The 27,630-nt window shown below is 37.1% G+C and overlaps 1 protein-coding gene across 3 annotated transcripts in view; it reads right to left on the bottom strand.

Annotated features, from left to right (window-relative positions):
- Window positions 1–27,630, bottom strand: part of MAN1A1 (mannosidase alpha class 1A member 1) — a 183,606-nt gene that overhangs the window by 100,970 nt on the left and 55,006 nt on the right. For all 3 annotated transcript variants that reach the window (XM_060114873.1, XM_060114871.1, XM_060114870.1), the window contains one exon: window positions 23,060–23,140. In XM_060114873.1, coding sequence (XP_059970856.1) covers window positions 23,060–23,140 — 81 coding nt within the window. The remainder of the gene's footprint in view (window positions 1–23,059; window positions 23,141–27,630) is intronic.

Below are 27,630 nucleotides of genomic sequence, written 5' to 3'. Positions count from 1 at the left end.
AAAAACAGCTATATAGTATATCAGTGTATGGATATCCAGAACTTAGATACCAGTCCCCTATTATTTGACACTTAGGTTTCCACTGTGTTGATGTTGCAAACAGCAGTGAATAAATATCTCTGTACATACTTATCTGTATTCATGACTATTTCCTCAGGTTGAATGTTTGAAGGTGGAATTTCCGTTAAGAGGGCATTTGCTCATTCACTCACTCACTAACTATAGTTGTAGGGTCAAAGCAGCCACAGACAAAATGTAAATGAATGAGCACATCTGTAGTTTGCGAACCCCTGGATTACACTAACTTGACTGAAAGCATCTTAAATATTTTTCATTTAAATGAAGGGGTTTTAAAATATATTCACATATCCTATTTCACAATAGCACTACTATGTTTTTAATAGATAAGTGTTATATTCTTACAGTACCGTAAGTAATTCAATGAAACAATGCCTTTTATTAAAAATGATCATCATCAGAATACAAAATGTCACATAACTCAATACTTTTCCTATTAGAAGAGTTTTGAATATACCAATTGAAATAATTTGGGAGGCATTTCCTCTTTAAAATATGAGCATAAATAATAACTAATATGAAACATAATTTATCTTGTCAATTGTGGCCACTCTTGTACTATCTGAATGCATTTTAAAGCAATCACACACACACACACACCTTAACATAGTTTAAACTTTCTAAATTATAAGCTTTCAAAAAGGAAACTGTTCTGTTAATTTTGACCTTTTAAATATGTCAATTCATTTATTCAACAGATATTTATTGAGTGCTTATGAACTACATGCTAAGTTGCACAAGGTACCTGGAATACATAAGTAAACAAGAGAGTTGTGGTCAATGATTCCTAATAACAGGTATTTTTGAAGTGTGACAACAGAAAAACATTCACAGAGTAGTATTTTATGATATACAGGGAAGGCTCAGGTAATAACTTCCATTTCTTCTCCAAAAAGAAAATGAAGACAAATACAATAATGTTGTAGTACTTCACAAGGTAATCAGACAAATCCTTGCCATTAGTCTGACCATGTAAAATTGGCAAAGGTATCAGATATATGGAAAAACAGTTGTACAAAACTGTAGAGAAAGGTATCATTTAGGTGTTTTTGAAGATCTCAAATTCAGCTTTAGACCAAGCAGGCTTACCCTAATATGATCTATGTAAATAAAATGTACATTTGCGTGTGTGTGTGTGTGTGAGAGACTAGTCAACATCTTGAAGGTTATCATTCAGATGGGAATCACCTACAATAGTTAAGAACTGACCAATTAGCTCTGTAAAAAGAACCAGCTCCAACAGAAAGCACTGGAATAGTCTTTTAAAAAGACTCATGGACAGAGAAAGACAAATACTGTATGATATCACTTATATGTGGAATTTTACAAAGCTGAACTCATAGAAGCAGAGTAGAATTATGCTTGCCAGAGGAGGGGGGCAGGTGCGAACAATGGGGAAAGTGGGAAGATGTTGATCAAAGGGTATAGAAGATGAGTAAGTTCTAGAGATCTAATGTATGGCACGGTGATTATAGTTAACAATAATATATTATATACTTGAAAGTTGCTAAGAGAGTAGATCTTAAATATTCTTACCACAAAAAAGAAATGATAATTATGTGAGGTGATGGAGGTGTTAACTAACCCTACTGTGGTAATCATTTTGCAATACATAAGTGATCAAATCAACACTCTGCACATCTTAAACTTACACAATGTTATACATCAGTTATATCTCAAAGAAACTGGAAAACAAGTAGAAGACATGGCAATCACGGATAAAAGGGGAGTAATCAGAAGTAATGGAAGGGGCCTCCCTGGTGGCGCAAGTGGTTGAGAGTCCGCCTGCCGATGCAGGGGATACGGGTTCGTGCCCCGGTCTGGGAGGATCCCATATGCCGCGGAGCGGCTGGGCCCGTGAGCCATGGCCGCTGAGCCTGCGCGTCCGGAGCCTGTGCTCCACAACGGGGGAGGCCACAACAGTGAGAGGCCCGCATACCGCAAAAAAAAAAAAAAAAAAAAAAAAAAAGAAGTAATGGAGGGTGCGCTGCAGCCCACAATCCAGCTGAAGGGTCAGGCAGCAGACCCACAGAATCAAGATGCAAAGGAAATGGAGTCAAGTTCTTTTAACAATAAACAAACAGCAATGCACTGGATTAAAACTTGACATGAACACTGAAAATTTCATCTGTTAACATAATAGAATAAGAGTGGGGTATTCTTACTTCGGCCCTAATTTCATCACTACAGACAGTACCGTTGAAGACAACGACTGAAGACCCTGGGAAAAAGCACCTATCTCTTTATAAGGGTTAGAAAAGAGAAACTATCTCTTTTTTTTTAGGGGTAGAAAAAGAAAAACAAACAAAAATTCTGGCCAAGTCCAACATGGATCTTGGACTTTGAGAAAATAAGATTTCAAAAGGCTCTTAAAAGATCTTCATTATATATTAGAGTAATGATAGAAGTTTGTGTCACACATTCCTCAGGATTATGAGAGGACTCTTCTATTTGCAGGGCAACTCTATTTAACTGGAGTTGTCCTTAATATAAATGAAACCCCAAATAGCTTATGCTCAATTTGATACATTTGTCCGGTTTTAGTTAAAGAGCTTTATTATAATTCCCAATAGAGAAAATGTTTTCCTCAATTTTTGATCTAGCAAATTATGACATGGTTTTGCAAACAATGGTGAAAGCCAAATCTGGATGTCTATTTTCTTAGTTCATTTTTTTTAAAAAAAGGAATCCTGTTAATTTCAAGAGGAGGGACTCATGGTATTAGGTCAGTGGTTCTCAAACCAGCAGCATCAGGATCACTTGGGAACTTGTAAGAAATAAGAAATACAAGTTATCAGGCCCCAACTGAGATCTACAGAATCAGAAACTCTGATAGTGGGGCCCATAAATCTGCATTTTAATAAGCCTTCCTGGGAAATCTGATACACATCACAGTTTAAGAAGCACTGAACTAGGTGAACTCAGGTAATTCAATACGAATGGGAAATAAATTGATTGGAAAGAATAATAAAAATATTTATTGCCACAGGTATAATGTATACTGTTTCTGTAGTGAACTAAGCAAAAAATCTTTAATAATCTTCAAGTTTCACAAATAGCACAAGAGGTATTAAGCCATGTGATGCTGAATTTGCAGTTTAATCGCCAACTCTCCATTTGCTGCTCGCCTGATATTTAACAGCAAGCGGGACAGCCAATTCCTAAATGAGTAGCAGTCATCACTGCATAATTTCAGTCTTATGTGCTTGCCACTTTGGTTTAGGAGCTTATTTTGCTGTTAAGTGATGTCTCTAAGTCACTTAATAGTATTAGAATGGAAAGATACGGTCAAATTTATGAGGCCAAGAACGAACCTCCTGTGAGTACTTTACACTACATTGAGAATCTAATTATTGGTTCACAACACGGCATTTATTAGTTTTTTCTCTCTTCGTACAGACTCTGTGGCAAATCAGCACACAATAGTATTGTTTTAAAGGGCCATTTATATGTAAAGTAGTTCTTGTATCTATTTTTGGTAGTTCACAGGTAAAATTATCCTGTTTTAGCGTAAGACTGGTCATACAAGGTTAAACACATTAAAAAACAATAAAACAATTATTTTTCAACCGTGAGAGTTAGGCCAATACTGTAGATTTCAAATAATGTAATTGAGAAATATCTGTAAAATGAGGCATGGTTTGTATTAATACTGTGAAGAAGATTTATGTACAACTTTCTTAGGCTATATTTTGGGCTTTTTTGCATTAAAGTTCTTAATAAGGAAATCAACAGGAAAGAAATGGAAACTAGTGGATATATGTAAATATTTCTTGATGTCTCAGAAAACTTGGAAAAATTAAATACGTAAACATTTTTAAGTTTCCTAAGGCCTTTCCAAACTCTTTCCACACAGGCTAAGCTTTGTTTATCAATGATTGATTAGAATCTAGAATTGGGGTGGGGGAGATCAACATACTGGTTTTGTGCTGGTTGAATAATTTTTACATTTGAAATGTCATGATAAAGATTTTTCACTAAGAAATACAAATATAGGTGAATAAAATAATCACACAGCTAATTAAAATCACAGACCACACGCATCTCGTTAAACTGGACTGCAAATCAAATATTTCAAGGCCACTCCCTTTCCCCATGTTTTTTTCTTTCTTTCTTTCCCCCCTTCCTTCTTTCTTTTCTTTCTTGCTTCCTTTCCTCCTTTCCTAAACATCTTCCTCTTTTATAGCTCTTGCAATAACATACACTTATACTGTGAACTGATAACATTTCAAGATAAAAAGAACATAAAAGAGATTTCACTCCAGTTACCTGTAACATGCTAACTGTATTTGAAAGCGAATATTCAGACATAAACTATAAAATGTGAACAACGTGCTTTGCTTATACTACTGCCCCTACTAAGCTGCTTAAATAGGATGAGAACCTCTGAGAAAACACAATCATTTAGTAAGAACGCCCAAGTTCAGGGATGCTAGGAATGAGAATGTTTAAGTAGGCTTTCAGCCATATAATTTCCCAAAGACTGAAATGCACAAATGACTTTGGCCAAGTAATAAATAGCTGATGTTTATATAGCATTCAATATATTCCAGTGACTCTTCTGTCTTCACTTACTAAGTCACATAACCCTTCTAACAAGCTTCTGAGGTTGGAAAGGTTATCACCCCTAATTATGTTCACACAATGCCAGCAGAAGCAGAGCTGGGATTTGAATACCACAGGCTGGTGCCAGAGTCCGTGGTCTTGACCACTACTCCACACTGCTGAAACCAAGTTTTGGAACAACTCTGAACAAAAGTAACATTTGTTGTAAAATGAGAATGAATTAATGAAAAAATTGTTTAGTGTTCTCCATACAATATATGTCATATCATAGTGCATCCTATTAAGTATATAGTATATTTACGACTTGAAAATTTACTAAAAGTGGTAAATAAAAAATTGGTTCAAGTTATTTGGGTAATCTGTTTCATAAAGTAAAAAGATGAATGCTGTAAGTTAAAATACCTGTTCAACCAGAACTTTAAGGCATGTAGAATATTTACATGTACTTTATATTTGAATTATGCTTGTTTTACATGTGAAATATGATCTCTAATTTATACACATCACGCTAATGCAAATGCATTAAATATTCTTTTAGAGAGAGAAAGAGATCCAAAATACATCCCAAGATCCAAAATTCATTTCACCAAGCTTGACTGTTGTTCTGGGTAATCTCTTTTATTACTGATTTATTTAAAAACATATTTAGGGCCTCCCTGGTGGCGCAGTGGTTGAGAGTCTGCCTGCCGATGCAGGGGATACGGGTTCGTGCCCCGGTCTGGGAGGATCCCATATGCCGCGGAGCGGCTGGGCCCGTGAGCCATGGCCGCTGAGCCTGCGCATCCGGAGGCTGTGCTCCGCAACGGGAGAGGCCACAACAGTGAGAGGCCCGCTTACGGCAAAAAAAAAAAAAAAAAAAAAAAAAAAACATATTTAAATTCTAAAGACACACAGAGATATAGATCCTCTCACCCATGACACACATGCCTACAGAATGCATAGCCTAGTGTAAAGGCACATCCTAGTAACTACCATCCAGGTCAAAAAACAGGGCTTCGTCAGCCCCACTAGAAGCCCTCTGTGTGCCTTGTCCCAGTCGTTACTCCTTCCCTCTCTCCAAAAGTAACCACATCCTGGCATTTATTCTCTTAGATTTCTTTATCAACCAACAGCACATCCACGACAGATAGTCTTGCCCACTTTAAAAAATAACAACAGGGCTTCCCTGGTGGCGCAGTGGTTCAGAGTCTGCCTGCCAATGCAGGGGACGCGGGTTCGTGCCCCGGTCCGGGAAGATCCCACATGCCACGGAGCGGCTGGGCCCATGAGCCATGGCCGCTGAGCCTGCATGTCTGGAGCCTGTGCTGCACAACGGGAGAGGCCACAACAGTGAGAGGCCCGCGTACGGCAAAAACAACAACAACAACAACAACAACAACAAAAGCTACTTCTAAGCCTTTTTTAAACCATAGCCCCCCCCTTTTTCCCTTTCATTTCTTTATAATTTATCTGGACAAATTTAAGTCATTTGAACTTTAGGAGCCTCATTCTGCACATGTGTAGTGCAGTTCAACACATTCTTCTCACCGTATTTTTGACAAATTGGAAGCTGGATCCAGAGACTTGATCCCTTTGACAAGACTCTGGGTGATATGTTCTTTTATCAGGTGGCACACATGCGGTTTGCTTTCCTTTTGAGAAGTCAGCAGCTTTGATAATCATGGCCTGGATCCATTAACTCATCAGGGGTTGTAAAAATGGGTGAGCTTCTACTTTTATCATTTCCCTTTCATTTATTAACATATACTTGGCTTATCTATTACTTGGTTTCCAGTGATACAGTTCACACAGTCAAAGCCTTGATTCAATTTTCAAGGTAATAAATTGCTTCCCTGTCATTCTTTGAAGGTGACCAATTGTTTTTGCTTTTTAATATCATTAAGAAGTTACCAACTTAAACATACTTAATGGGTGTTAATCTGTTACATTTCTTATTTTTACTGAAACTCAAAATGCTCATCTTTTGCTGGAGGAAGACTCTTTTTGTGTGTGTGTGTGTGTGTGTGTGTTACGTGGGCCTCTCACTGTTGTGGCCTCTCCCGTTGCGGAGCACAGGCTCTGGAGGCGCAGGCTCAGCGGCCATGGCTCACGGGCCCAGCCGCTCCGCGGCACGTGGGATCTTCCCAGACCGGGACACGAACCCGCGTCCCCTGCATCGGCAGGCGGACTCTCAACCACTGCGCCACCAGGGAAGCCCAGGAAGCCTCTTTTAAGTTGGCCCTTGTGTCCTTTTCACATTACTCTAGTAGTCTTTGTCAGCATCTTTATTACCTGGTTTGGTAAGATGTTTCAGAAGAATCACGTAAATTTTCTATTTCAGCCATTTCTCCAGGAAACCGTGGTTAGTAAGAAATAGGAATTCAAGACCCAATCTGGGTGCTAGGGATGATTCATAGTTTCTAGGCCTTTTCAGGGGAGACACACACACACATACACACAGATACACATGCATATTTATATATTTTAAGATAAAATATCTCATAAGTTTTTACTAATATTTTCAATTAAAATTCAGAGCCACAATGTTTTTCTTTTTAACACTTTCATCATACAATTTACCCATAAGTATACATTTCGCTGGTTTTAGTATAGTCACACTAAATTGATTCTCACAATATTTAGAACATTTTTATCTTCCCTCCAAAAGAAACACCAGGCTCATTAGCAGTCACTCCTCATTTCCTCCAACCACTTCAGTCCTAGGCAACCTCTAATCTACTTTCTGTCTCTGCAGATTTGCCTATTTTGGACATTTCATAAAAATGGAGTCATACGATATGGGGTCTTCTGGTTGTCTGAAGCTTGTTGCTTGGTATATTCATCAGGAAGAGCTCTTGGAAACAATATTCCCCAAGTTCTTGCCTGCAGATAATTGTTTGCCTGTGTCCTTTACACCTGAAAGCCAGCTTTGCTGTATATAAATCCTTTTCATTCTTGCTACCACTGCCAAAATTCTTGTTGAGTTTATCATTAAAAATGGGAGATCTGATTATAATGGAAAGCAATCTGCGTTCACATTTTGGGTAAGGAAGGAGTTAAGACTGTAGGTATTCATAAGTAAAGAATCAGTGCATGTTCCTAATTGTTTGTGTCTATAGCAGTTTATTGTTTTCTTTGCAGTGCTTCTCTAATTTTTAGCATCTCCCTTCCACTATCAACCAGCCAATTTCTCTTCCATAGGACACAAGGTGTTTCCAGAGCATAAAGATGCCCAACTTTCTTACTTCTTTTTCACTCCAGGTATTTACGTATCTGGACTATCTAAACATCATATAGCATGAAGCACCAATCTACATTTCATCAGAAGGAATCACTGTGTTTACGCCCAAAAGTAAGTTAAGAAGTTTTGAGTTATGAGGAGGAAACTTCTCCCACACACTGCTCTTCCAATTTATAACATTCTGTGAACTTGAAAATCAGTGTATCATAGCTCTAGAGCACTGAATTTAGCAGATGCTTAAAAGACATTTATTTCATATTCCATTACTTTAATGAAAAAAATCTGAAAAGTGATAAAATGGCTCACTCAAGGTAATGCAGTGAGTCAACCACTAAACAGGGTCTGAGAAGCCAGGATTCTAGATTCTAAGAGCAATGTTCCTTCTACTCCGTAAGAGCTACTTAAGTTCACTAGGTAGGTGTCTCCAATACGATGAATATTTCAAGTAGACATCTGTTTGCAGATGGTTTACCTGTAGGTCCAAAATATGGCAACTTTCCTTAGAAATACAATTTTAAGTAGTGAGAGCCTCAGATCATTACACAGACGTCTACTCCAATTACAGGATCACAGGTAAGTAGCTAATCCTCATAAATGGAAGGAGAGGCAGAGTTTTAGGGTGAGAAGAGAGTGCAGTGAAAGAAGACACTTGGCTTTTCATCACATCTATGGATTCCCCCAAACAGTTTTTAAAAATAAAGTATTTCAAAATATAGAAATTTCCAATATCTGTGTACCCATAAGCAAGCTCCAGCAATTCATATCATGTAGCCATATAGCCATATTTGCTTTAGATTTTAAAATATAAAGGAAAATATTACGAATTTTAAAAAATAGTTTCTAATTACCTTGGGTTTCCATCATAAAGTGAATCTAGACTTTGAGAACTCTCACGAGTGTCTGGTAGACTATACATTCCCCTATTTATAGTTACCTCCTTTATATCTCAGACAAGGTTTTCTTTTTTCCCTGGCTCATTACTGAACAGCTTTTCTCTTACTCTCTTCTTCTTCAAGCAAGTATGCCCGCTTTTGAAGTTTCTTAAGGGATATTTACTGCTGTAACAACAGGAAAAAGCCTCTCTGCTATGTCTTCCCTAATACCTTCTTTCAATTAGATCCTGTAGAGAAAGACAAAGTCACAGATTGTGCCAAATGCCTCAGTAGTCCCAGATTTCCTTCTATGTTAGTAATGGACATAAACTTTATTATTGAGTCTATAATAATAATCACAAATAATTCCACTCTTTCGGCTTTTAAATGGTTGAGGATGGAAAATGCAAAGAGATTTCCAATCAACATATTTTTTTAAGGGTATGAAATACTCTACATACTGTTTTGTATCACACTTTAGATAGGTGTGTGTGTGTAACAAAAAAATCTTGGTACTATAATTAGCTTTTGTCTTTTTAAACTGCTCTTGAAAATACAAAGACTAAGTAGTTAGATCTGAGACTGTGCAAGGATTTATGACCAATCTGTTTACTTAAGCTTTGTGTCACCTCCATTTCCATGTGAACTGAGGATGATATTAACATCTAATAGATGTTGTTGTAAACAAACCTACCATCTGAAATGGAAATCTATAAATTGACTCTAAAGAAGGAAATTCAATTATCACTGAGTAAAAAGCCATCTTCTTTATGAAACAGATATAGGAGAGAAAGGGAGAAAGTTGACTTTCAAGACTTCACAAGCTGGATTCTTGTAAGAAAAGTTAAAAAAATTCAAACCTTAAAAAAGGCTAGAACAACTAAATCCTGAGGAAGCCTAGGGGCAAAAGTTTGGTAAGGATTTTTTTCAAGTTTACTGCAATTTTTCCTTTAATTTTTTCTGATCATAAGATTAGCACTAGTTCACTGTGAAAAACCTAAGTATAGAGAAACAAAAAGACAGGGGAAAGATCATATACCAATTATAAGCAAATGTTGTTTACATTTAAGAATAATTTCCTATGTAGTTATTCTGTTTTCTCTAGCTGAAAACAAAGAAACAAACAAAAATACTAAGTTCATAGATACAGAGAACAGAATGGTAGTTGTCAGAAATGGCGGGGGGTGAAGGGTGGGAGAAATGGGTGAAGGAGGTCAAAAATAATCATATACATATTAAATTTAATATCTTGCTTTACTTTTCAATATTTGCCCATGTCAGTAAGTAAACAAGCATAAATTTTAATGGTTGTACAACATGCCATTATGTGGGCATTCCATGATCTGCTCCACTATTCTTTCACTGTTGGATATTTGAGATGTCTCTTCCTATTTACTGAGTATATAAAATATATTCATTAATTGCTTTAGGCATAATATGATTACATTTTGGATTATTTCCTTTGGCTAGATTCCCCAATGCTGAATAACTAGAACTAAATGAATACCTTTATTAAGGATCTTCTTATACATATAGTACTTAATAGCTTTTCGAAGCAACTGTATTGAATTACATTCCCTTCAGCAATGTTTGTGCAAATTTTTGCCCTACTCTCACCAAACTGGGTATTAACATGGTTTTTAGTCTTTGCTAATTTGATAGGGAAGAGGGAGAGAAAGAAGTCAAAGTGTTGGTGTTTTACTTTGAGTATTTATAAGGAGAGTCAGTGATTATTCTGCATCTGTCTGGACACGGGGATGGGGGGAATACACTGAATGGATAAGTAAAACTAGTGGGAAGTGCACACCAGGCAGTGGTGACATGAGACTGGTAATCCTTGAAAGTGTGGCAACTACCCATTTATCTGAGTACTAACTAAACCCCATTATTTAGGTAGCATCTTGAAATTCCACAATGGAAAAACTTCTGGAGGAATGCCAGGTTACTGGATCTAATCTTAGTTTAACCCAAGGCCCTGGTTTTGAGTCTTGTCTTTTTTTTTTTTTTTTTTTTGTGGTACGCGGGCCTCTCACTGTCGCGGCCTCTCCCGCTGCGGAGCACAGGCTCCGGACGCGCAGACCCAGTGGCCATGGCTCACGGGCCCAGCCGCTCCGCGGCATGTGGGATCCTCCCAGACCGGGGCACGAACCCGTGTCCCCTGCATCGGCAGGCCGACTCCCAACCACTGCGCCACCAGGGAAGCCCTTGAGTCTTATCTTTTGACAACAGTTAACATAATGGAAGGAAAACATACTAGAAAATGGTTGACTGCAAATCCTTAATGACTATGAGAAGTAGATATTTTAATCATTTTTTTGCAGCTACTATTATGATATATGACAATAAATATGAGCTTTCCTTCTCTTTGTCTAAGTGGATAAAATATAAAAAGCAAGTAGGCAACTGGATTCCAAATTTTTATTCACAGTCAGGAGAAATTTATTAAAGTGCTATCGTCATATGGTAGATTTATGAGCTATTTCTAAGTTCTTTTTGGAATTCTCTAATTACATAAAAGCATTCCAATTGTATTGGTAAACCTTCACAATTTATGTCTATTAATAAAACCAAACTTTTAATTTCATTTGAAATGACAATGTACTACCTTCTTCCTTCACATTTCTTTATCAGAAAATATGATTCAAAACTTGAAAATACTATTCTTTTTTCTAAATTGCATACATCTACATCATCCAGTGCTATCAATTACTGTCCTCAATATGCATTTTATTCTGATGAAGAGGGTGAGGGAATGAAGAATAAAAACACAGAGAAGGAAAATGAGAATGCTTGCAACTCAAAGAAGAATTTGGAAAAACTCAAGGAAAACTTTGTTTTGGAAAAAGACATGAATGTGATGAATAAATAATTTCAAATACAACTGGAATAAAAATCTGTTAGAAACTCATACGTGTTAACATATCATAGTTTAGTTTTCAAATATCAGTTATTCTTTGTTGCTTAGGAAGTGGAAGATTTCATGGGTTATAGAAGATTGCAGCTAGCTCATTACATGAGGGTTAGATGTTGAACTGATGAGCAAGTAAATAAGAAAGATAGATTGTGGTACTAACCCTGTTGGCTTTGGGAAATATGTGGACAGGGTTATGGCGCAGACAGAGCAGGGTCTAATTCCAGTTCTACCAAGTCCTACATGACTCAGGAATCAGCCGGTCCGAGCTTCAGTGTAACTACAACATGGAGATTATGAAATCTCTCCAGTATTAATATTGTACACCTGGCACACAATAAACCCTCAAAAAATGGTCTATCACCAATGTCATCACCATCACATTCCTCCTCCTCTTCTTTGTCCCAAAGAAAAGAAAAAATCTACCATAAACTCAGAACTCTTGGATTCCTCTGTTCCGAATGTTATTTCCTCCAAATCTTCAATGGTGTCATTCCAATCTGAGCTCCCTAAATTCACCCTAAAGTAGTCCTCCTCTTCCTACCCCTCTCTCTGACACTCTTTATCACATGATTGTATTGTATTTTCTTCACAGCACTGACTGCTATCTGAAATCATACTGTGAACTTCTTTAGTATTTTATCTCACTAGCATGTACATTTCATGAGAACAGAGACTTTGTCTAGTTTCTTCATCACTGAATCCTCCAGAGACAAGAACACTGCCTGGCACATAATAGATGCTCAAAATTACCATAGGTGGCACATAATATTTGCTGAATAAAGATGTGAATCGTAAGCAACAAAACAGGTTAATAACTGCAAGCCTGACAAGATGACAGAGCTTTAAGGTCCACTATACCTAATTCTTCAGAGTTTAAACTCTGAGTTAATATTATTCTAAGTCTAGTCATAATGCATTATATAGTCATAAAGATTAGATAGCAGAAACTCAACACACTGTCATAGGGAGTGAAGTCAGAAAGAGGAAAACAAATACCGTATGCTAACGCACATATATGGAATCTAAAAGAATGGTACTGATGAACCTAGTGGCAGGGCAGGAATAAAGACGCAGACGTAGAGAATGGACTTGAGGACACAGTGGGGGAAGGGGAAGCTGGGACGAAATGAAACAGTAGCACTGACATATATACACTACGAAATGTAAAATGGATGGCTAGTGGGAAGCTGTTGCATAGCACAGGGAGATCAGCTCGATGCTTTGTGATGACCTAGAGGGGTGGGATAGGGAGGGTGGGAGGGAGGCTTAAGGAGGAGGGATATGGGGATATATGTATACATAGAGCTGATTTACTTTGTTGTACAGCAGAAATTAACACAACATTGTGAAGCGGCTATACTCCAATAAAGATATTTAAAAAAAACACTCAACACACATGCTACAGTTGTTATTTGAATTAATAGTTAAATCTAAATTGAATAATAAGTCTACTTTCTACCTGACTAGAGGAAGTGCATGACAGAAGACTAAAGTAAGAAGCCACCATTTAATAATTTTAATACCAAGTTAGCTATAAGAATTGAAACACAGAAGTTAGCAGCAATTTATAAATTAGAGCAATTGTCACGATTATTATATGAAGAACTTAAAAATATCTGTTAAAATAAGATTAAACAAATAAATGCATCAACCAAATGGGACTTATAAGACAAACGTGACAATCTCTTTTGCTTATCTGGTCTAACCCTAACCTTCTATCTAATGGCATGAATGAAAAACAAAAGTATTTATAATAAAGAGCTGTGAAAAAATTCTTGTGTTCTATGTCCATATCATTAAACCTCTTGGATTTCCTCATTTTGCAGGACCCTGGAATTAGTCACTATTTGTACTGCTTCAGAGGAATGGGATACCTCAGATTAAAATAAAGATCAATTATTAAGTTAAAAAGCAAACATTACCCTCAAGGCTTAGGTCCATTTTATTATCAATGTAAAAGAATTTCCAGCTAAATTATAAGATGAACTTCCAAATGCAAAATTAATGTTTGTATATCCAGATATATCAGCAGATCTCTCTCAGAGAAACACTTTATAATGTATCAGAAATGGCTTAAGTTACTAGAATAGTTAACCCTAAGATTTGTCAATAAACTATCTTCTAAAACATTTTAAAGAAAAAAACTTTAAATACATAAACTATAAATCTACATCATAAAATGGTAACACAAGAAAGCTTTGTAAATGAAATCTTTAGAAGACATACTTTAGAAGGCACCTACTATAGACTGAATGTCTCTGTCCTCCCAAAATTCATATGTGAAATGCTAAACCCCAATGTGATGATAATTTGGAGGTGGAGGCTTTCTGAGGTGTTTAGGTCATGAGGGTGGAACCCCCATGAATGAAATTAGTGCCTTTATAAAAGATATCCTAGAGAGCTCTTTCACCCCTTCTGCAATGTGAGGACATATAGAGAAGATGGACATCTATGAAACAAGAAGCTGGCCCTCACGAGACACCAAATCTTCTGGCACCTTAATCTTGGATTTCCCAGCCTCCATAGCTATGAGAAATAAATGTTCACTGTTTATAAACCACCCAGTCTATGGTATTCTACTATAGCATACAGCAGCTTGAATGGACTAAAGGAAATTCAAAACAAATTCACATCACTACAATCAAATTTACTAAATTTATTGTAGGTACAGTTTCATCTATTATAGCTTAAAAGAAACAGCTCTGCATAGGTACATAGTTGCATTTAATCTAATTAGTTAATATGCATTTTGTTTACATTTCTACTGCCAACTCTAATCATCTGTACTGACTTCTTAAGGCTCTAGAGTCATGAATGTTTGTCTAACAATCATATATTTAAATTTCATACTGCATGAATATTTTTCTCTTTTTTGTTTAAACAGCAGCCATTGTTCAGTACATATTTTCATATGGATTTATGAATATTATGTAAAGTGTTTATATCTTAGCAAATTTAAAAATAAGTTCACTGATGCTTGAAAGTTTTTTTTTTTAAGACCTATTTTTTTCTTTCAATTAAAATATATTGCACAGTAAGCTATGCAGATAGCTTCTGGCAAAATCCCTCCTTAATCACTCAGTCTTGTGACGTTATCCTGGATTATGACATCATTCAAGACTTCCCTATTTTTTAAATATCTTATTCATACATTCCACTATATAGCCTTAACTTCCAGAGCTTCTAGTCATCTGCTAAATTACTGCTACTTCTACTATCCTACTTCAACTAAATATCAGGCAATTTAACCAGTCCATTTTCTCTCTAACCATCACTCACCTGTTTTTTTTCATACTGTCTTATATTCATTCTTGGACTTTATGGTCTATAATTTTAATGAAACTTTTTGCCAATACCATAAAATCCAGGCCTTTTTTGGTGTCTCTGTCTCATCTGTCTAGCAAAACTCAATGAAAACAAACCAACCACCTTCTCCATGCTTGTATCTGAACTGCTGAGCACTACTGGAGAAAGAAATACCATACACCTGAGGATTGATGCCACCATGAATTCATGGTCACCCACGTAGATACTGTCCAGAAATTCTACCATGTATCTCTAGTCACAACCCTCTCTAGAATGACAATTTCAAATTATACACACTCATCCGAAATGTCTATTCTCTCCCCGTGAACCTCAGCAGATGTCCTTGTCTGATGCTTCTTCATACAGTTAACAGGGGCCATCGCATAGTAAACATCTCATATCTCTGCCACCAAATCTACCAAGTCACTGACATGTGTGCCCATTTTCTCCTCTACTCTCTCATACTGCAGTGGAGGAGGGACCACTCCCTAAGGCTATCTGTCCTCTGAATCCTACCCTCCCCTACCTTCTAAAAGACCTTCTCCTCTTCAATCAAAAACAATTTGGATTATATGCTATTATTCTACTAAAAGTACTTTCAGTAAAGTCATCCGTGACCTCCATATTGCTACGTCCAAAGATATTTTCAGTCCTTAAACATCTTGCCCTAGCAGCAACCTCTGACACAACTGAATACTTCCTCATTTTTCAAAATACTATTTTCCCTTTGCTTCTGTGATAATCACATTTATTAGTTTTCCTCCTACTTCTGGGATTACCACTTCTTAGTCTCCTTTTCTAGCTCCTTCCTCTCACCAATGCCTAAATGTTAAGGCTCCCTTTTTTCAATCTATATGCATTCTCAGCAGCCCTATTCCCTTCTATCCCTTCTATTATCATTTAGCTGTTGATGACTCATAAGTTCAAGCCTATACCCTACTTCTATCTTCTATGTTTGAGATTCCTAATGTCTGGTTGCTACTTGCTGTCTTGTAGCTAGACTGTCCAACTTTGAAGGCCAGCTCTGCTGCTGTGTATGCCCTTGGGTAAGTTACTTAACACTCAGTGCTCTGTTTTTCCCTATGTAAAATGAGGATCAAAACAATCTACTCCTACTTTACAGGGTTGTTATAACATCTAAACGAATCAATATTTGTCAGTGGAGACTGTTTCTCCTGTTCATTGTTTCTGCAGCATCAAGTGAGTGCAGTCAGTGCTTCAGTGCAGGTATTCAATAAACATATGTTGATCCACTAAATAAATGAACTTACCAGATGGTAAATTATCACAATTCTCAGGAATTTTCTATTAGACCCATTAAATTTTAAGTTCCTTGTTATAGGTACCTCATGATACCTTCCTAAAGGACATTGCAGTAATTTCAAAGAAAAAAAATACAGAAATATTACTAGAAAAGTACAGCTTTTCTTTAAATCATACATGTACATACACACACAAATTTAGTATTAGAAATCTATTTCAATATGATTCAGACAATAAAAATGATTTAAGTATTGGTTTTAACATTGTAAATTATGAAATGATTCACTGTAAATCTAAATATAAACATATTACCTCATCTTTTACATTAGGTTTTGCAAAACAACAAGTTCCTGGTCTGAGCAAACACTTAAATCAAAGAGGAAGTGGTTGGAGGAAAGGCACCAGGTCCACAACGTCTGCTCAACACAGCAGGGTGCTGCCGAAGAGCAATGATTAGCTCCCCCACTAGACAACTGCAGTACTGATGACAGGCATTCCTTTTCTATAGCATAGTTTACCTGGGTTTCTCAACTTTACTGTTTGAAATTTGGAAGGTTGGAGAAGTCTAGAATAGGAGATGTTTCTTGCAGAAACAGAATTTTGTAGACAAGTGCTAGAAGAGTAGCCTTTTACTTGACAAGTCAGTGAATATGTTTTCCTATCCCAAAGCATGACTCTCTACTTACTACCCTAGGGCCACAGGGTGGAAGTCTTTTCCTTGTGGTGCAGACTAATTCCAGTTTGGGGACCCTTGAAAAAATTCCCCTCTTTTCACAGATTCCTATCTTCTGCTTCTCCTGGCAGCTGGGAAGGCTATACAGTTTAACCCAAGTCCGTGGCTACTGTGGCAGTCATTAACACTATTTACTCCCAGGCATGTGGTGGTAACATTGCATCCTGTCCCCCAACCCGTTAAGTTACAGTGACCATGTGACTTGCTTTCGCCAATAAGATGAGAGCTGAAGTAACAGGTGTCTTTTCGATAGACATGTTAAAAGCCAGTGTGTGATTTTCCAGGTTTTCTTTTGCCACCTCAACACCCTGCCTCCTGCCTTGGCAAATGGAAATGACTCAGACGGCAGCTGCTGCACCGGTCTGGGCTCTGGAGGGAGGATGATGAGAAGCAGAGTTGTGGGCAGAGCATACGGCATGGGCAAAGCACAAAGAGTGTGTCGAGCGTATTGTCTTAAACCGTTGAGATTTTCAGGTTGTTACTGCATCATAATAGGCCTATTCTCGCTGATATGAATTTGTAGTCCACTTACTATGTGCAAAGTACTGTGCTAAACTAAAAGGGATACACATATTTCATTAAGAAACAAGTTAATTTTCTGAGTTTCCCTCTCCTTTAGGTGCCAAGCCCTCTCATTTGGTCTACCACATTTATCAATCAGGTACAAATCTATACCAGCTTCTGCCATTTATACCTTAGCCATGAATAGGTTTTGGAGCTGAAATTCTTGGCAAACTGTAGAACTGCTTTCATGAATTACTGAGATAAAGTTCTTATGGCTAATAAAACTTCTGTGCTTCCAAAAACAATTATAAATACAGGATAGAGCTTTGTACAGAGTGAGACACATAGAAAACCTGAGCTAGGGAGTAGGTATGATTTCTGTAATTCAATGTAGGCCAAAAAAAGGGAGCATTTTCATTTGATGAAAGTGTACATTATTTTAGAATCGATTCCATGTACTCCTAGATCCCTTTTAAAGTACAAAATAAACTCCCAATCTTAATAAAATATTCAACATGAGACAATTTAACTCATTAACCACGGAAACAATTACAAATTTAAGCAAAATTACTGTAATCTAATATCATTTTGCTAAGTTAAACCTTTTAAAATGAAAATATTACCTATTCAGTTTATCATATTCCTTTATTTTATAAAGTTTCAATAATGAATGCTAAACAGTAAATTAATATCTGACGTATATATAAGGATCATCACTAAACAAACTCTACAAAATTGAGGTCCAGCACCCCAAATGTCTGAATCCTATTGTGAGAAAAAAACAGATCTTTCTACCACTACACTCACATTCTCAATCTTATTTCTCTCCTCCCCACTCCACAATCCTACCCACTTCCTTTATGTTTTCCCCCTTGATATTTTTAAAATTAGAGGTATTAGCTACTTCTCTTTTTCAGTAAGTCCTTCAGCAATCTTTTGTAGTGGGGTGTCTGGAGCAGTGGATTTCTTTTGGTTAATTTGGGAAAACGTTCTTTTGCTGCCTTCAGAATGAAGGCTACCTTGGCACAGTAAACTGATCTAATGTAAAAATCTATTACATGTGTTTCCCCAGTCTTGGGTCAGATGCCCTTGTTGCCTTTATTCAATGAAAGCTCATTCTTCAATTTTTTTAGCTTTGATGAGTTGACTTTTTCTAGTTCACATACTTAAAACATATTACTTGAATGTTTCCTTTGAGGATTAAATACCTTGTCAGTTCTAAATGTTCTCTCTCAATTTACAGAATAAAGTAGTTTTTCAAATCAGGAAAAGCTTTCCTAAGTAGTATTTTATTAAATTATCAGTTTCCATACAGCTTGTCTATTTCCTCTGACACCCTTATTCATCATAGTGGAATTATGTCTTTTTTTTGACTCCCAAACATCTTTTCTTCCTACCCTTCCAATAGGGCCTTCAATTTCCTATTCAGGAATTATCTATACTTGGTCCTCATGGGATACTGAATTCAAACCCTGTGGAAGACTTTTTATCATATGCTCTCTTTCATTTCCTAAGATCCTTAAGGGACCACATTAAATAGAACTGCCAATTGACCTCTTTCTCCTGGAACTTTGTGTCTTGACAAGGGTAGGAAAAAATTAGTGCATGTTTATTAATTCTAGGGTGGCCCAGAGAGATTGTTGAGCCAAAGAGATCCTCTGTGGCAACTTGAGAGTGCTAGTTCCAATTTCTTCTTCAGCCTTCTCTATGAGTGTGGCATCACTATATCCCATTAAGTTTACTTTCTGCTCAATACAGCCACTGATTTCTGTTGTAAAACAAATAATAATATGTGGTATAGTCATACATGCTATTTTCCATATGTATCGTCTTCTCTTGAAATGTCTTGTTTTGCATTTGCCAATTTTCAATATCACTTTTGCTTTGGTTACTCTTATTCTACAGTAATAGTTCCCAAAATTTGTTCTGGGAAACAATGTTTGTAACTCAGTGTTAGCAGATGTTACATTAAAAAAAAAAAAAAGAGGGAGGTTATAGTTAAGTAAGTATGGAAATACAGAGAAATAAAATTAGTTTCTTTTTCTGTGAACTGTGAATTTCTAAGAAAGAATATAGGATGTAACTTTTTCCAAATTTATTTTTAGTATGTATACAGATACAGATTTATCCTGCCATATCTAAAGAAACTAGTGGTCTGTAGAACATAATTTGGGTAATGATATTCTAGATGCTGCTATTTACTATCTCCAATGAGGACTTTCGTTTCCGTTGAGCTTATAATAGAGCAATGCTATCTCTTTTATTTATTTTTATTACTGATCATTTAGTATTTGGTATTCATCTTATTTTTATCCCATCCATTTGTAATTCTCGTGGTTATCTGCATTTCTTATATAGACTCTGGAAATCTTGTGGTTCGGCTTTTTTTTTTTTTTTTTTTTACTATCTTCTTTTCTTTTTATTTATTTATTTATTTATTTATTTATTTATTTAGCAGTACGCAGGGCTCTCACTGTTGTGGCCTCTCCCGTTGCGGAGCACAGGCTCCAGACGCACAGGCTCAGCAGCCATGGCTCACGGGCCTAGCCGCTCCGCGGCATGTGGGATCTTCCCGAACCGGGGCACGACCCCGTGTCCCCTGCATCGGCAGGCGGACTCTCAACCACTGCGCCACCAGGGAAGCCCTCGGCTTTTTAAAAAAAAAAAAATAATACTACACAATATTTTAACTGAGCTGGGGCATTTCAAGTTTTTGAATATGTCCCTGTAATAAAAGTATATGTCAACAGGTATTTCATGTTCCTATTGTTCTTTTCGTAGGTTTAGAGTCCATTGACATTCTCGATTATTGTTCAGTGTTTCTAATTGTAATATTCCTGAAGCAGGTAACACAAGTCAGTGGTATTTCCTCTTCTGTTTTTGTAACATAAATTTAAGAATCTTGAACTTACATCAATGTGGGCCTATATACTTCTGATGGTGATTTATACGATGTTCTCAGAATACTCCTGAGCCTCAGCGATGAAATGAGAACGTTAAATTATGGTGATTTTCGGGCTTCCCTGGTGGCGCAGTGGTTGGGAGTCCGCCTGCCGATGCAGGGGACACGGGTTCGTGCCCCGGTCTGGGAAGATCCCACATGCCGCGGAGCGGCTGGGCCCGTGAGCCATGGCCGTTGAGCCTGCGCCTCCAGAGCCTGTGCTCCTCAACGGGAGAGGCCACAACAGTGAGAGGCCCACATACCGCAAAAAAAAAAAAAAAATTATGGTGATTTAGTAGTCCCTCTATGAGATAATTTAAGAAGATGAATTTTCCTAGACTATCTTAGTAATACCTTGATCTATAAAAGAGTGTGTAGCATAGAACTTTATCAACAATCTAAAACCAACTAATCCATAATGTGGCCATGTTGATGTTCATTCTATTAAACGAATGCCCAATTTTTCATTTTGATAGGGAGACAAATAGATCAAGCTCAGACTTAGGGTAAAATAATTTTCCTTGATCACATTCCTGACAGCTAATTCTCCTGAGTGCATTGGTCAAATGAAAGGCAACCATCAGTGATGAGGTAATAATTGGGAGGAAGAAACAGGAGATGATGGTAAAACAGTCTTATACTAATCGCTTCTCCTTGGCAATCCCACTTTAGAGGATAAATATATTTATTGGCTGATTATAGCTACATTATTCAAAATATAGGAATACTGGAAGCAACCCAACTGTCTAACGTTTAGGGAATAGTTAGCAAAAACTATGCTGAGAAGATGAATCTTTAAGAACTAAAATTAAAAATGTATTCCATAGAAACAAAGAAAAGTATTGATATATAAGAAAGGAAATACCTAAGGTAACTTTTATCATAAAATTAAAATACAGAAAATATAGATATAATTAACACAATGAATGTTTTGCACAGGGATAAGGACAAAGCATATATACTAAAAGAATAATTATTTTCAATGGAGGTGTTCTTTGTAGTCCTTTGCTTACTAAAGTTAGCTAAGTATAGAATTTAAAAATATCCTTACAATGTCTTAGGCAGATGATTTTACCTGTAGGCAAGCTATATCTGTATTATATTTATATCAGTATATAAACATATATGTCTCTAGTAAGCATACACACATATAGAAACAAACACAGGTATATAAACTTAAGACACTGTTATGAGTAAAAAAGTATCCTAATCTACATGATGCATACTTAGAAGAAATACATAATTGTTTCTCTTTGCATGCTCCATTACCCTATCTGAGCCCCGGTACAATGAAGAAGTCCTTATTTCCTCCAAATTGTCTCACCCCACAGAAATGATGAAGGAAGTTAAAACCAAGGTCATCCTAAGTATGTCATGCCAAAAACAATGAGAATACACAGGCACTGGATACTCAAAGACATATATTCTAAAAGCAGAAACTTCTTTAGTAAAAAAACAGTAATTAATTTTAATTTTGAGTTTTTAAAATTATGGATTCCCAGGCTTAGCGTTTAGAACATCCTACACCAAAATGAACAAATGAAGTTATTTGCGACTGGAAAAATGGAAGAAGAGGGATAATGAAGAACAGGGGTTATCACAAACAGGACAGATATCGGGGAATATAGAAGCCACCTATATACTTTGAAAATCTCTATGGTAGAATAAAATCTAAAAAGAAGGAGAATGTTAAGATTGTACAGGCTGTTTTGTTATGACTAGGAAAGCATCTGAGAGACGAGAAACAAAGTAAAGCAGTCTTTCTCATTAAGCATATATTGCTCTGCTTAAATTTGTTTGAAGGAGCACAGAAATACATGAACTAGTACCACTAGGTAAGATCCCCTCTTCCCCCCAGCCAGATTGCTGAGGCTAACACAAATCTGACTGATATGCAATTGAAATACGTGACAGTTTTTCCTGATGTCAGCTTTTAACACTGTTGAAATTAAAGGTGAAGTCCATTCTAATGACTCTTAGTGGAATCTTAAGCTTGTTATTCATAAAGCTGTCCAAAACCTTTCAGGAAAATAGCATCTGTGCTCTTCATGAGCATGATACAAAAATCCTTTCTTAATCTATCAATAAAAGGCAGCTAAATTAAAAATTCCTTCTTTGTTCTGAGCAGCGATAATTAATTAAGCCCCAACCTAGAAGGAGTTGCAAAGCACTTTATGTAGGGTTATTGGCCTACAGGACTTCTAACTGGGAAGCTGAGTATCTCACTCACCCCCTCAATTTCTTAAATACTCTGATTTTTATATCTCACTTGCCAAGCTTTGTTTCAAAAAAGTTTTTATTAAGTTAATATTATACTAACATTAAAATAATTTTTAAAGAAAGAAATCCACAAACCTGCCACTATACTAAACTCTTTACTTTGTCCATAGGCATATATAATTTGTAGTTTTAATCACACCATACATAAAATAATGGAGCCAGTCTTTTTTAAAGGCATTGCCTAACATTTCCTGACAACATGCTCTGTCAGACTTTCCCAGTGTGCTTATTTAATTAGTACATATTATAAGAAATTCAGTATATGCTAGAGGCCCATCAAAACATGAAAATTTAATGGATACCACAAAAAGCATACTTTACTTGGAGAACATCATTTTAAGACACTTCATAATTCCCATTTATATGCCACTTTTCATCTTACCTCTTCTCCAGACAGGTAGTAAGCTGAGATTAGTCCACCGACAAAGCGTATATTTACTTCAAAAACAGAAACTTCAGCATTCTGTGGAAACAAAATAAAGGAGGTTCATATATAAATGGTAGTACACAATTGAGAAAAATATCACCGTGATAAAGTGCACGAAATATTTAAATTTTGTTCAATCCTATATGCTTGCCCAAGGAAATTTATACACAAGAGGGGAAAGCCCTGCCTTCTAACAGTGTCAAAACACATGTAAATAGAAAAAAATTTTTGACTCTTAAAATAACAATTATAAAAATATTTATAAAATGAAGTTATTTCCTCCCTCTATTCAACACTAGATACAATACTCAATATTCTTTTTTTTTTTTTTTCGGTAGGCGGGCCTCTCACTGTTGTGGCCTCTCCCATTGCGGAGCACAGGCTCCGGACGCGCAGGCTCAGCGACCATGGCTCACGGGCCTAGCCGCTCCGCGGCATGTGGGATCTTCCCGGACCGGGGCAAGAACCCGTGTCCCCTGCATCCACAGGTGGACTCTCAACCACTGCGCCACCAGGGAAGCCCTACAATACTCAATATTCTTTGTGCAGATGCGACAGGCCCCGGACATTCTATTTTTCCATTGTGTTCTTTTATTTTATTCATTTGCCTGTTTTTCTTCCCGAAAGACCATTCAGACTCTTTATACTTTTGCTGGTATTTCAACATTATTCTAGAATTCTTCCCACATCACTTTAAAGTAGCACAGCTAGAATGTAAATAGGATTTGAAGTTGAAGTGACTTGGGTTCTAGTGCTGGTTCCCAAATTTTCTGTCTGTGGTCTGGGATGATCACATTTCTCTGAGAAGAAATTTCATCTTTGCATAAAGGAGATTATAATAATATATGTTGTACCTTGTTAAAACAGCTCTTATATACATCAATAATAGCTTGCTTTTATTATTATTTACAAAGCTCTATATACTGTGCTAATCTCTACATGGACTATGTCATTTAGTCCTATATCAACCGTGCAAAATAATTACTATTCTTACATACATTTTACAAACGGAGAAACTGAGATTTATAGTGGTTACTATGACTGTCTTAAGGTCAGACAACTAATAAGTGGTTGAGGGCTTCCCTAGTGGCGCAGTGGTTGAGAGTCCACCTGCCGATGCAGGGGAACATGGGTTCGTGCCCTGGTCCGGGAAGATTCCACATGCCGCAGAGCGGCTGGGCCCATGAGCCATGGCCGCTGAGCCTGTGCGTCCGGAGCCTGTTGCTCCGCAACGGGAGAGGCCACAACAGTGAGAGGCCCGCGTACCACAAAAAAAAAAAAAAAAAAAAAAAAGAAAGTGGTTGAAACAGGATTTAAACTTGACTTCTCTGATTCCTGGTCTAGATCTCTGTTATCCTGACTCCTATATCACCTCACATGATAATGCATCAAGTATCCTTATTAATGGTCATATAATTGTGGCATATAATTAGTAATTATTGCCAATACTTTTATTATTTTACAATATTTTGACTACTACGTGGATCTGTCCTACATTCTATTGCTAGATAATTTAGCACAGCTAACCTACAATAGATGGTAGGTACACTTTGTTACCGAACCAAACTTGGGTCCGCTTGCCCACACACACTAAAGCCAATCCACTGACACCATGTTGCGTGTGGTAAAGGAGAGTACAACGTTTACTGCAGGGCACTAAGCAACAAGAATGAGCAGCGCATGCTCAAAAGACCGGAACTCCTGATGGCTTTCAGGGGAGGGGTTTTAAAGGCAGTGTGAGGGAGGGGCTGCAGGGTGTGTGATCAGCTCCTGCACCATTCTCGGAGTGGCTGGCATCAAGGTGAAATTTCAAGCGTCATCAACCTTCTGGTTTCAAATGGTCTAGGGTCTATGTGCTTGTGGTCAGCAGTTTTCATCTGGTGTGGGCCTGCTTCCTGTAAAAACAACATAGGAATGTGTGCCAGGCCTTTATGTGTATCTTTCAGGGGCCTGGGAGCTCGGTAATTCTGCAATGTGGCGGATTTATAGTCTAACTTGTTACCAGTTTCCTGGGCCAACAGCTATTCTTTGTTTCTACATCTTCATATTTCCTGATCATTAACTCTTCAGCCAGCCTTTTGAGACTCAGGGGAGGCCTAGAAGACTAAAGAAAAACCCTTTTTCTTCAGAGGATAGGGACACAGGGGCTTGTGTATGGTTTCAGCTTCAAGCTTTTGTTAGCTTCTTTTCATGTTCGTTAGGCCTACCCAGTAATTGTTCACTTTTGCCTGGTATCAAACAATTCACTGAAATCACAGGGGCTAACAGCAAACTAATATATGGAGTCACATATCCAGCAGATGAGCTTAGTCACAATCATCTGAGATATTATTTCCTTTAACAAACATTTATTAAGCAACTACTATGTGTCAGGCACTGTCCTAGGTTCTAGGGACATGGCAATGAAGACTCATAAGGTCCTCAAATTCATGGAGTCTACATTTTAGTGGGCGAAAACAATTCCAGAAGAAAAAAAAGAGGTATATTTTCTTTAATTTCCACATGCTCTCTCTAAAAAGGTATAAGCATCTAACAAATTAAATTAAAGCTAAGTAATTGCTTAAGTTAAAAAAATTTTTCAAAAATTTCTTGCAAAAGGAAGCTCATGAATATTACTTGGGAGAGACACATACTAGGTCAGAGTTAGGCAAAAGTATCATAATATAAGACTCCGGTGAGTTCATTCAATTGTATTTCATAATTTGTAATATGCACCTAAAACAGTTTGATTAAAGTACTTTACATGGGAATAATTTATCTGTGATGTGTATTACTCTGAATATTACATAAATATTGGTAAAAGCTTTAATATTCCACAAAATTTCTGATAAGGAAAGAGGAAGCGAATCGTTAATTTGTTTTGGCTCACACAACTATACTTCTTATGTCTAAAGGTAACAATGTCTAATAATAAAATCTAATAAATAAAACCCTAAAATCCTATCATTCTCAATTTGTACTTGTTTTTCAGTTTTGAAACCTAAGAACAGTCCTCCACATTTCTGCCTACTGAAGTCTGTTAAGATGATTTTATATTCTTATTCTAGCTTTGGCTTCATTTGATATACATTCTCTTTTCCTCCTATGAAAATTTTGGATAATCAGGACTTTTATATAAACATCTGATGAAAACTACTGCATTGTAGAAGACTGAGCCATGTCAAACACTATCATAAATACATCTTCAGCAAGCCATCAGTCACCTACTGGGTACAACCAGTTATTGATCCAGCAATGTATTCTAGAACCTAAATTCTATTTATCTTCTGCTGTCTGTAAGATATTGAGAGACGTTTTTGCAAAGTGCCACGCTCAAGGTCACTGCTCTGTCTTTTGAATTTCTCAGATCTAACAGCCAAGAAGCAAATCTGGCTTGTTAGTGAATCCATACAGGTTCTCAGTTACTTGTGTTCTTGTCTTTAAAGATCTCGCTCAGGAAGTCACATCACCATTAGTTGTATTCAATAGTCATCATATCTACCTTCTTTTGAAAACCAAAATTACATTTGAATTCCCAGCATATAAGTTTTTCTACTTTTTTTTTCTTTTATTTCTTTTTTTTCTTTTTTTTTTGTGGTACGCGGGCCTCTCACCGTTGTGGCCTCTCCCATTGCGGAGCACAGGCTCCGGATGCACAGGCTCAGCGGCCATGGCTCATGGGCCCAGCCGCTCCACAGCATGTGGGATCTTCCCGGACCGGGGCACGAACCCATGTCCCCTGCATCGGCAGGCAGACTCTCAACCACTGCACCACCAGGGAAGCCCCTACTTTTTTTTTTTTCAAAGTTAAATCTAAATTATTTAGAAACCTTAATTTGAGAGCGCTTAACATTTTGGGTTATATTATGTTTTAGGTCAGAAGACTGAAATTTATACACTTTAGGTCACTCTTTACATACAGATCCTTTGATGAAAAACACTAAGAAGATAAAAACATAAATTGGCTGGCTAGACTGCAGGCAGCAGACTATCAATACACTACCTTAGAGTCAGAAAGACCTGGGACTGAAGGTTGGTTCAGGAGCCCACTGAGTGCAAGATCCCAGGCAAGTCACATATTCTCTCTGAGCCTTGGTTTTCTCATTTGTAAAAAGGGACAGTGCATTTCTTACAAGGCGCTACAAGTCCATGAATGTAAAGCACCATGCACAATGCCTGCCACAGGTAAAGTACTCAATAAAATAAGTGCCATTACCACTGCACAAAAGCTCAGCTTAAGTAAACCAATAAGGCCTAGCTTCCTCAGGGGTTCCTGGAAAATCAGAAACTCCAGAATCATAATCTTCTTAATACTAGAATGCAAACTGATATACCTTCTCTGACTCTCATGGGAGTCATGTTTCAACTCCTCTTTTGAAATACAGTATCCTGACCAAGCTTCCTTTTGGGCTTGATACAATTTATATGATATCTGGGTTTTCAAAAGTGAACTTCTACAATCTGAGGGTTTGAGCCCAATTTTATAAACTTCTGACTCTGATTTCCATTAAAATAAACTTATTAAATCTAAATGAAGATATGCATCC

This window comes from Mesoplodon densirostris, chromosome 12 (assembly GCF_025265405.1).
Source record: "Mesoplodon densirostris isolate mMesDen1 chromosome 12, mMesDen1 primary haplotype, whole genome shotgun sequence".
In the NCBI taxonomy this organism is placed as follows: Eukaryota; Metazoa; Chordata; class Mammalia; order Artiodactyla; family Ziphiidae; genus Mesoplodon; species Mesoplodon densirostris.
The sequence above is the reverse complement of the archived record's forward strand: the minus strand, read 5'-3'. Positions and strand labels throughout refer to the sequence as shown.